General features: G+C 43.5%; 1 protein-coding gene across 3 annotated transcripts in view; it reads left to right on the forward strand.

Annotated features, from left to right (window-relative positions):
• The window catches only part of foxp4 (forkhead box P4), a 95,405-nt gene extending 83,956 nt beyond the window's left edge, over positions 1 to 11,449 (forward strand). For all 3 annotated transcript variants that reach the window (XM_037448548.2, XM_037448549.2, XM_037448550.2), the window contains 5 exons: positions 8 to 109; positions 3,575 to 3,696; positions 4,279 to 4,345; positions 5,355 to 5,524; positions 5,877 to 11,449. In XM_037448548.2, coding sequence (XP_037304445.2) covers positions 8 to 109; positions 3,575 to 3,696; positions 4,279 to 4,345; positions 5,355 to 5,524; positions 5,877 to 6,024 — 609 coding nt within the window. In that variant the 3' untranslated portion in view covers positions 6,025 to 11,449. The remainder of the gene's footprint in view (positions 1 to 7; positions 110 to 3,574; positions 3,697 to 4,278; positions 4,346 to 5,354; positions 5,525 to 5,876) is intronic.
• The last annotated feature ends 850 nt before the right edge of the window (positions 11,450 to 12,299 follow it).

Genomic DNA, 12,299 nt, shown 5'->3' on the forward strand with positions numbered 1-12,299 from the left:
TCCTCAGGCCATTCTGGAGTCCCCAGACAGACAGTTGACTCTCAATGAGATCTACAACTGGTTTACCCGCAAGTTTGCCTATTTCAGGAGAAACACAGCCACATGGAAGGTAAAAGCTCACCATGCACTCCCTCTCGTCACTCTTAAGACATTCCAATGGATAGATCTCGATAAGTCAAAATGTCAAAAGTAAAAACTAAATTCTATTGCCGGAGGATGGAGAACAGCCCGGGATTTAAAAAGGGAAACTCGTTTTCTACCGCTCTGAATGGTTGAAAGCTGATTGAATCCAAACAAAAAGGTTTTGACTCAAACGCGAATGTGGTAAACAACTCTAACGGGATAAAAAGCTGATCTAATTGACTGCAAAGTTATTGTGGTCTGTGCCCAGTGATGAAGCTCTCAACCCAGAGCAGATGCCGACAGAGACCACAATGGCAGAAACTACATTTGCAGGGGGGGGATTTAGTGATATTTGAAACCTTTGGGTTGGCCAAATGACCTCACTTTGCAGAAAATCTCTGTGGCGGCCTAAATTTAGCACTTACGCTGGAAATGATGGTTCAATAACACATAGACACACATGCACAGAGAGGGTTTAAAGCTGACTTTGCACAGCTCCTAAAGACATGACTGATTTGACAGTTATTGGCTCTTTTGTCCTTTATGAGACACTTCCCTACTGCTCTCGTTCACTCGTTCTCACTCTCAACCCTGAGCTCAGTCTCTATCTATCGCCTCCTCCTTTTTTCGCACATGGCGAGTCGGCCCCACTTAGCCCGGTAGGGCCACGTCCAGCCCTCATGCAGTCTCATTACAGAGATGCACATAAAAAGCTGACACACACATGATCACACACATTAAATTCTTTCCCTCACATTGCTCATCTCTTTCCCTCAAACACACACACACACACACACACACACACACACACCTGGCCTGATCCCACCATTGTAGGTGCTGACCCATTTCTACAGAAACCTCACACTAATTTGAGTGTCAGTTCCTCCCAAGAGGGAAAGTGAACGAATGAGCAAAGGAGGAATGAGAGAGGTAGTGGGAGGAGGGGTGAGGAGAGACCCTGTCTGTTCTCTAATAGCCCTAAACCAAGGAGGTTGTGATGGGGTGATGATGGAGCGATGGGGGGGGGGAGGAAGAGGCAGAGGGTTAAGCGATGGGGCAGCCAGGAATATCTTTACCTCCTCATCTGACTTTTATGAATTTTAACTATTAATGCCTGGTATCGGCTTCCTGTGCTGTTGGCCTCGCAGACCTTTAAATATAGCCTCGGCATGGCCTTATGTATTTATATAGCAGCTCCGCGATTCAAATGGGGCCGTAGAGATGTATGTCCTTTAATAAGCCGTGATATTTCATGAGGAGAGCAGCAGTGTCAAGGAGTGAAAGTCATTGATCATAGAAACGAAAGGGACATTCAAGAAAGAGTGAGGAAAAGTAAGGGATGACTGAGGGAGGTGGAGAAATGAGTGCTGCTGGTCATTCGGAGGCCTAAAAGAATATATTTTATTTTCTATTCAACTGAACTTGAAAATAAATATCACATGCCTTAGTATGAATCTCTCCTTCAGGGTTAACTGACGCCACATATAACAACTTTGCAATATGATCAAATAGAATAAGAACCGATAATGCAACCACGACCATATTATAACCATATTAGATGCTTCACTCGGACTTCCACTCGTAAAATGTAACTCATTTAATCAAGTAACCCTAAATATTATCATTTCTATTGTAGTTTTTTACAGCTTTAGTTCATACCAATTTTATAAAATGTGTTAATTATTATGGATTCAACGGCCCAACACAATATTAAATGTTAAAATCATAACATAACCAACATTCGACATTAATTGAATAAAATATTCAATGATTTACTATATTACAGACACACTCAAAGGCATTTCTCTGCAATTTAAATGCTTTTAGTCTGGATATTTAAAGTATATACATACTTTGAAATTAAAATTCGAATGAGGGATTACTCAGCAGAGGGTATTTTTATTAAGATGTATGTCATCCACCACCATTTAAAAAGTATGTGGTTGCATAATCCAAAATTATTATTCATTATTTTATTATTGATCATTTATGTGTGTGTGTGTGTGTAACACAGTATTTAGTATCATATGGGAGTAGCCTATCCCAGCACGCACAGGGCAGCAGCAGACACACAACCGGACTGATCATGATGCTCAAACATTTATAATAAGATGTAATCCTCGTCTCTAGGATTACCTGAAATACATTTAAGTCTGACATTTTTCTTTCTTTCCAAAATTCTGCCTCATGTTGACCCCCGCCTCCCCCCCTTCTCTCTGCCAGAGGGAGGGGAGATGAGTGGCACATGTGCTGTGACCCACTGTAAATGACTGCTAATGTTTTAACTGGGAGAATTAGGCTTTCATCACGGAGACGAATGCAAATAGCACTGCAATAGCTCGGGTGTCTATGGTGTCTAGTCTGTGTGTACATCCGTATGTGTTGGTGTGTGTGTGCGTCTGTGTGTGTGTGTGTGTCTGTGTGTGTGTTTGCACTGTCAGGGTGGCGGGCGCAGATTGGGGTCAGACTCATTTACAAAACTTAGCATCACGGCTCGGGGGTTGAGGGGATGCGGGGGAGAAAGGGTTCCTCCGCTGATTATGGCTTGTGTAATTACGTGTGCGTTTGTGTGTGTGTGTGTGTGTGTGCGTGTGTATGTGTGTGTGCAAGAAAAAGTGCGTGTGTGTGTGTGTGTATCTGCGAGTGTAATTACGGCAAGGAGTGATGCATGCCTGGCCTGTCCCTCCCTCTCGGCTTAGAACAACGTGTCAGAGAGAATATGCAGGATTTAATTATAGACGAATTAAAATTGGTAATGAAATTGGGCATGAACAAACTACAAATAGCAGATGAAAAGGGAGGCCTGTCCCTGGGGGGCTGAGACCAAGATAGCGGTGTGCCTGCCTGTCTGAGCTCCTGTGGATGTGTGGATGTGTGCTGATGGGGACTGATTAGAAAAATTCTCAGATAAAATAGCGCCGCTAGAGAACGGCTACAGTGCGTCGGCGCAGCACATGCGTGCGGCGAGGAAGCGATGCCCCTCGGGTCACACTACTTAAAGGGCAACTGGAGGCATTGTTTGTAGCGAACACACCTGGAATGAGTGTTTGGACCCCCCGCCAAGTGAAAACAGAAAACTATTTGAGCTGGTTTTCTCTTTAAGGATACGCTGGGAAATCATGGAGCATCGTGGCGACTAACGATGTGGAGCTCAGACTATTTGAATACATACATTTCTGAAATGAACAGGAGACATCAAAGAATAAATGTCACTTTATAGACAGAATGCCTTTTACAATTTATTATCATTTAGTGTTTTTCAGGTGTTTTTCACCACCACAGGAAGAAGGGGCCGCTATGAACCTAAATATGGGAAAAGGATTTAAATATAATTAATAATAATAGGAATAGAAAATACAAGATAAAGGATTTAAATGTAAAAGACGTTTTATAACTTTTATCTTTAGTTGTGTTAACCCTTTACATTTCTTCTCTCTTTTTGCCCTCCCAGAATGCTGTGCGCCACAACCTGAGTCTGCACAAGTGTTTTGTTCGCGTTGAAAACGTTAAGGGAGCCGTGTGGACCGTGGATGAAGTTGAATACCAAAAGAGGAGACCACCAAAGATGACCGGGTAAGAACACACACACACACACACACACACACACTTTGACGGTGCACAGTGGAGGTGGATGTGTGAGCTTATGGATGCTGGCACAATGATTACCTAAATGGACCCTCTATTATTACCAAGAGGCCAACTCAGCCATCAAAAAAAAGAGAAAAAAGGGATGCTGGCTTATCGGTACATACTTTACTCTACTGCATATGTGTGTGTGTGTGTGTGTGTGTGTTTTCTCTGTTTGTCGACACCATTAGTAAGCAGCTGTGTGAGATGCAGGGGAGGCAAAAAACCTTGTTAGCGTGTGTAAACAGATGTTCTCTCTCCAACCGCCAGAGAAACCAGTGATAATTACACACACAAGCACACACACCTGCACGCCAGATATTGGACCCTTTAACGTGTGTGTGTGTGTGTGTGTGTTTTAGCATCTGTTTACAGTCTGTGTATGTTTCTACTCGTAACAAACATATTTGTGAGATTTGTCAGAGAGCTTTGGCAGATTGTTTCACATATGTACTCAATCTGTGATGCTCACTCCTCTCTCTCTCTCTTTCTGTGTGTGTGTGTGTGTGTGTGTGTGTGTGTGTCTAGAAGTCCCACTCTGGTGAAAAACATGATTTCAGGCTTGGGCTTTGGATCCCTAAACGCAAGCTACCAGGTAAGGAATTTCTCTATCTCTCTTGCTCTCTCTCACAGACACACACACACACACACACACACACACAAATGTAGCAGCCAATCACAATCAAGGGCACTAATATCAATTCCCTTTTATAATTAGCAGATTCCCTAACGACGTTCACGCCACCTCCCTCCCTCCTACACCAACACACACACTCTCACCTCCCACCTCACTTTCTCACACAGGCGCACACACAAATGAACGCACGCGTTAACACACACTCGACCCATCTCTTCACTCCCACGCGGACACAAAGGCAGAAGCCGCACGTGCCATTTTGCCACCGGGATGATTTACGGCGTCACGTAGTTGTCAATTAAGGTTACGGCATAAAAATATTGCCTGGCCCAGAAAAATCCACCTCTTAGCACAGTGAGAATTCCCTTCCCCTTGTCCTTCTTTCCCCTGCCGCCTGAGCGGGGTGTGTGGGGTGAGTCTCTTAGCGAGGGTTCAAACGGCCTCGTCTACAGACAGCTGGACGCGAGCCGTGGTCGAAGCGGCCCCTGTCGATTGGGTTGGGTCGGGGCTGCGGATCCGTCCCGCTCAGCGCTCCTCCTGTTGTGACTTTCTCGCGAACACACGGGCACTTATTTATGACTTAAAAGCACCATCGCGAGCCGTGATGGGGTGAAAGCACTGTATTCAAGTGCCCCCTAGTGGTTTGTGAGGTTCACTAGAAAGACAGTGGATTCCAATGTGCTCCGTATTGAAGAGCTCTCAGCACCGCCGGAGAAGAACTGTCCAACATATACTGTGTTTAACGTGTTTAATGTAGATTGTGGGGAACCCACAAACACAATTTCAGCATTACTGGTTAAACGTATCAGAAAAATGTTTCAACAGATCTGGTGGTAGTGGCCAGATCGTTGCATTACCTCGCATACCCCTGCTTCCATTACCATTAAGAGTTAGCTAGTTTCTTTTTTTCTAAGTATGTCCAGCCTCCCTTTAATGTGACTGGACCCCGTTGTGTGTTTGTGTGCAGGCGGCTCTGGCGGAGAGCAGTCTGTCCTTGCTGAACAGCCCCTCCCTGATGACCCCGTCTGCGGCCAGCCTCAACATGCTGCATGTGGGCCACGATGATGTCAGCTCTACTGTGGAGCAGGTCAACAGTAACGGGAGCTGCAGCCCCACGCTGAGCCCTCACCAGTACAGGTAGGTCAAATAAAATACAATTTTGACAGGTCAAGTAAGCAAAAGAGCAGGTGTAGGCCCAGTGTGTAGGATCTCACACCACAAATCAGCATGGTCTATCTTTATAATATATGATTATCTATATGATTGAGGTGTGATAGGGATACAAATATTAACATCTCCAGATTATTTGAGATTATTTGAGATCATTTTTGCCTCAACTTTAATAAACATTGACTGTACACGAGTGACAGCACACACGCATTACCAAAATTCTGAAATAATCTGAACGTGTCTGAAAATACTTGCCATGACAAATTCTGCTAAAACTCTGCCCCTCGCCCTGCTAACAGCTGCTTGCACTCTCCTGCAGCCACCAGGTGCATGTGAAGGAGGAGCCCACCGAGCTGGAGGACGACAGTCGGTCAGTGTCCCTCCTGGCCGGCGTCACACACAACCTGCCGTTGCCGAGTGACGAACGCGACCTGGAGGAGGATCTCCCCACCGAGGAGCTGGAGTAGGACCGATCCCGGGTTGACCAGAGGGACGAGACACAGCGACATCAATCCCGGAGCCCTCTCGTCAGCGTGAAGAGGAACAGATAGCTTCAGTACAATTCAAAGAAAAGAGAGAAAAAAAAGAGAATGTTTTTTTGTTTTGTTTTTAAGAAAATGCAAAGGAACCAAGGAGAACATTGAGAAACTCCAAACAGGGTTAGATGAACCTCCGTTACTTTCAGACGCAAAAAAACAGACTGTGGAGCACTACTTTACCTCCATGTGTTTCTTTTTCAACACTCAGAGGTGTAACACCACTCAATGCATACACACACGCACACAAACACACAAACAAACACACAAACACGTACACTCATTAACTTGTCGAACCATGTCTCATCATCCTCCCCGGTCTAATCAGCCTGTGCGTAGAGACACTTAGAGGTTAGGACGCACACTCTCCTCGCTGCCCGACCGCTCTGCATACGCCCTCCTCGCTGTGGTCTCCAGCAGCCTGGCTCGCCGTTTTATCAGTTGAGAAGAGACACACAAGTGTGTGTATGTGTGTGTGTGTTTGAAAGAGAGAGAAAGACACACGCGCACACAGAGGATCCTGTGTATATAGGTTTGGGAGCAGTCACCAGGGGCTGTGCAGATGTGCGCCTCTCCTTCTTCCCCCTCTTTGAGTCAATCACTTGCTTTTTCATTTTCTTTGGTTTAAATTGAAATGAAACTGTCCGGCTTCAAGAGGGGAAGGAAGGAAGGAAGGAAGAAAGGAAGGAAGGAAGGAAGGAAGCAAGGAAGCAAGCAAGCAAGCAAGAGTGCTTTCATAGCCCAGCAGTGCTCCAACACTTGTGCAGAGCTGGCTCCTGTCTCCGGGCCGTGTGTGAGCCTCATGGCTCTGGTCCCTGTCCAAACCTCTGCCCCCCCCCAGCAAGACACTTAGTGCTGAACATCTTTTAAACTCTTTGCTCCTAACTGAGAGAAAAGACGTTTTCCTACCGCGCCTCCATCCCTTCCCATCCCCCCCCCCCCACCCCTAAAAGACTGCAGGACTAGGACCGTTTGGTGCTGTCCTTTTCCTCTCCTCCGTCTGCGGGCCGAGTGATGAGCTTGGAGACACTTTGAGAACGAGAAGAAAAGAGGGAAAGCAGAGAGAAATGAGGGAGGAAGTGTCTACAGAAATATTGTGAGAAAAAAAAGAAAACTGTTCATGATTATGGAATATAACAAAAAAAAAAGTGTGGTAGCTTTTGTCATTTCCTTTTTTTTTTATTTGATGTTATTATCATTGTTTATTTTTGAGGATCAATATTTCCACGGTGGCGTTCTCTTTAGACGTACCTCTTCAAGGATGCTGTTTTTGTTTTTGTGTTGTAAATTGTTTGATTTACTCCGGCTGTTCACACCATTCCAAATGAGTATTGGCATACAAAAGAGAAAGCGCAGTATTGTCCCAACTTGTGATACCCGACCCTCCACTTCTGCCCCTTTCCCTTTCTGTCCCAAGTGTAGCAGGCGAGAAATTGGAAATAGCACTTAAAGTTGCCATTATCCACACAGATTATTTAACAGCTGAATCTTGTTTTGAAATATCTCTCATTCACTCGTTTTTGGTTGTGTATTTAGTTGAGAAATATCAGTAATGCTTTAAATATATATATATATATATATATATATATATATATATATATATATATATATATATATATATTATTACTGCAGTCAGAGAATACCTCATCCCACAAAGGTTCTGCCTGGAACTGTGTCCAAATTGATTAACAAATAAGGGGGAATTCTTTCCGTGGGACACCAAATGTGGCGACTCTGCTCAGCTTCGACTCGTTGCTCTATGGTTGTGATAGTTACTGTGTAGAAGCTATCTGCAATTCACTGTGTGAGTTTGTGTGAAAGGAACAGCCCATGAGATTGATTCTTTGTTTTTTGTTTTCCCTGAGCATAAAAAAGCATTACTCTTCTGTCTACAGTGCCATACCAAATTTAACATTTATTTTGATCTATTATCTGCTTATTCCCCTTTTATTTTTGTTACAGGTAACCAAAGAAATGTAGAAAACCAAAAACCCTGTAGTTTTATTTTGCCCTTAAAGAATTGGCCAAAAGACAACAAACCAGGAGTTTGAATTCTTGTTATGTATTCGTATAACTATTGTGTTCAAATTATACATGACCTACATTGAAACACCATTCCCGACGAAAACCAAAGTGTGTTGAGCAAACAAAAACGTCATCAAAGCTTTTACACGATAACGAATGGTAATTTGGTAAGAGGCCAACCTCGCACAGTTCCTCTGAAAAACAAAAAGAAAGGGATAAGAAAAAAAAGCACTTAGAGGTGAAACCCTGTCTCCCACGCTCAGGCTGAACTGTGTTTCAAACACAACCCTCCGACCGGCCCTACTGCTGTATGAGCAGGCCTAAAAATGAGGCACTTGTGAGGGACTTAAACACTTTTTTTCGCTTTACAGGATACGTTTTACTGGTGATGTCGTAACAAGCATTCGGATTTTTTTCCATTGGAGGGAACAAACGCGCCCTCTTGGTCTGCATGTAGTCTTTGCAGGAAGAGGAAGCGTGATGTGGTTTCAAAAGGTCACATCTCGGGAACATGGAGGAGTTATTCCAAAACATATATATATATTACAATAAAGAGGGAACAACTCAAAATAATAGAGAAAATATACCAATGTTAAGTGGAAAACAACCAAGGGACGTCACGTAATTGAAAGTGTGGTTCATATTTTCATACTCGCTCTTGCACGATTTTCTTATTTAATGACAGAATCTTTGTGGCGACTTTGTGTTCAAACGGGACTGTTTCCTGTCACACTGGAGACTGATTTCTAACAAAGTACAAAGTGGCAGACAGACATCTTGAAACGAGATATAAAACCAAAAATAACACTACCTCCTTTTCAAAACAGTTCAACGCATAGCCAACGGGAGACTGAGCTCTCTTAAATATTTTCTTTTCCACCATTCTTCCTCGATGATAATAAGGAATGCCAAATCTGTTCTTACACTGACTGTATTACTGACAAAACAAAACAAGTTATTCGGTGATCCGGACTCCTGCTCGAGCCCAAAAGCATAGAGATGTTTCGCTTTCCATGGAATTCAAAATGACTACCTCTCCTTTAAACCACATCTAAAGCACTCTCTCTACGTCTCAAAGTGTGTTGTGAAGCGCTCGCCATGTGAAAAGGTTTTCTATCGGGCCGTGTAAAAAAAAAAAACTGACCTGCACCCAAGTAGCACTGAGCAGCCTCTCAGCCGTGTGCATGTTCCTCATCCATGCCCACGGGACACTGGTCGTTAGCGGTTACGTGGCGTTGCAGGAAGCTGGTTGTAGTGGTTAACCATGGACAGACCTATGTCAGTGCCGCATCACTCACACGCACACACACACACACACACACGGGGGGGTTTACCAGAAGCATAGAAGCAGGGCTATGGGTTAGTGCAGCGGAGGCTCTGACCATCCAGATATCCAAAGACCAACAACAACACAGCAGCCCCCGCGTGGCCCGAAAAAAAAACACTCGCAGAGACGCCGAGAGGACTGACTCGAGCAAAATGAAACTCATCACGACTAGTAATATCCAAACTAAGAGGAACTGCAGCATACAGTACAACAACGGTCTCTGACTTGTGCTTTAAGGTACACCTGTAAACAAAGCTGTTTTATAAAGATGTAGATGGTTCACAGGTCACCATGTAACACTTCTGTTCTTTCTCCAGCTTGGCATAACACGATGTATTCTTGTATAATAATGCTTGACTTATCTCTCCAGGGGCATTCTTTCCCATTTTGTCTTTTTAATTTTGCTTTTCTTTTTTTTCTGCACCTGTTTAGCTATTGTAAAGCTTTCAGCTCTGATTCCTATACTGTACTGCTAATGCTGAAGAATATGTATTTATCATAAGTGCTGCAGGTATCTCGGTTTATAAGTTTTGCTTTGTTTTTGTTTTTTTCCATTTTTCAGTTCTTCATAAAACGTCTGGGACGCTGATTTTTTTAAGTGTATTATCTCTAAAAAAAATGTAAAAGAATAAAAGTTAGATCAGTGGTTTAGGTAACACCTGTTTGTATATTTATCTTAGCTAGGTCTATTTTGATACTTTTTTGTCTCTGTACTGCATTTATGCATTTTTAAGGAAAGAAAAAAAACAAATGGAAAACAAAACAAAAAAGTTACTTCAATATGTATTGATACCTCAGAAGGACTTTTTCTCAAAGACAGGACCAAAACCTCTGAAAAGAAAAAGAGAAAAAAAATGTAAGAATATGTAGCCCCTCTCTTGCTTTAAAAAAATCAGCGGAGCTCTAGAAAGATATTGTTATTGGTCCTCTCAGGTGCCAATATGTGTCCCAGCTCCCTGTGACCCCTCCCTCTGACCCCTGACCCCTGTCATTCCCGTGCTGAACTCCGACCCACGGAGCTGTCAATCATCTGCAGGCGCCATGGGGGTGTCACTGAGTCACAAACCTGGCTGGTGGTGACCAGTCACAAACCTCATTTCCCAGTCCCAAAGAGGCAGATCAAAGCCTGACACTGTTGCGTTTTTGATATTCCTCTTGCATAGTCCCGATACCAAAACGGGGAACGGCTCTCAGAGATGCAGCTCATCCTCTGACTACCAAAGGCATTGAAAGCAGCCATTTGCTTCGTCCAAACTCCTGAACTGTAACCAAACTGCAACCAAACCAATGCCACAACTTTAACCAAACAAAACCAAGCTACTTCCAAAAGTCTCCATCGACTTCACTCACCTTTACTGATAGTTGTAATCTCTCTTACATCCATGTAATGGTGTTGTAGGACCAGCCCACATTCCTATTGGCTGGTGACTGACTCAAAAGGACACAGGGAACCCAAATCCTGACTTGTGATTGGACAGTTCTGAGGTGCCACGTGAGGGGAAAGGGACTCTCAAAGTGGATGCATTGCCTGACGGTATTATCAAGTAGACAGAATCCGATGGAACTACCACTTCAGCTCTCCTCTGGTTAAACCTAAGGAACGTGTGTACATTTTCAGCAGTGACTCTCTGTATCTGTTTCTTAGTTTCAGTTTACCTGTTTACCTCTCTTTATCCTTTTTTTTTTTGTTTGTTCTGTTTCTTGTTATTTTTAAAGTGTGACCCGAGGAAGAGGCGGGAACAGGGACTGGTTGGTGGCTTTAGACAGAAATTGAAGCCCAGCCCTCTGACCCTCCACCCCGGGTAGCCACGTAATGCCAGTCACTGCCCTTTCCTTCATGCTGTATAAAAACACACACATATATCTGTGTATTTGTAACCTGAATCTTCTTGTGTCTGTCCATGCAGACAATAAAAAACTGTACAGTAGGTCTAGTTGCATGTAATCTGTACTAATTATTGACAATGGCATTATAAAATGCAATAAAATACTTATTACACTGTCTTTCGCGGCGTCGTTGTTGTTTCTTCTGGCAAATTGGCTTTTTTTTAATTTGACTCTCATTTTCTATTTTGCCATACTGCTTAATTTGACCTTATTGGACCTCAGTCGGGTTTTGATACATATCAGGCTTATGGAAAAATTGCCTAAAAACACAAACTGAAAATGGCTAGACATACAAAATAAATGCAGTCCGCTACATTTTCACTGTGTCCACTACGAAGTACTACTTGTGCTCTTGACTCCTGCTGTTTCTAACCACTATAATTAGGGAAAAGCAATCAAGGAAACTGTTATGAACATTGAATGAAGGCTGAATGTTTTCGGCAATTTTCATCTTAGCATATTGTTCGGGGGAAATATGAAGATGCAGGTTCGATGGCAATGTGGGGGCATTTTCGATGTGGTTAATTGATGATTTTCACAGATGTTACATGTTACGTTACACCTCATGAACATAAAACTGGTCATTTATAATGTAACAAATATTTTCCTATATAAAAAAACGGCTGTCCAAATCTGTTTGCTGGTGGCAGGTTCGTTATGAATTGTCTTGAGGACAGTTTATAATTTCCCACATTAATAGCTAAAGATGGCACCTCCAGGTAGTGTGGTGGTTAGCACTGTGGCCTCATGGTAAGAATGTCCTGGGTTTGACCCCCCGCCCCCCAGCAGCATGTCTGCATGTTCTCCCCGGTTACTCTGGCTTCCTCCCTCAGTCCAAAGACAGGCTCCGGGGATTAGGTTGATCGGTGACTCTAAATCACTCGCAGGTGTGTGAATGGTTATTTGTCTCTGTGTCAGCCCTGAGATTGGATGGTGACCGATCAAGGATGTACCTTATCCCCCGCCA

The sequence above is a fragment of the Pungitius pungitius genome, chromosome 8 (assembly GCF_949316345.1).
Source record: "Pungitius pungitius chromosome 8, fPunPun2.1, whole genome shotgun sequence".
In the NCBI taxonomy this organism is placed as follows: Eukaryota; Metazoa; Chordata; class Actinopteri; order Perciformes; family Gasterosteidae; genus Pungitius; species Pungitius pungitius.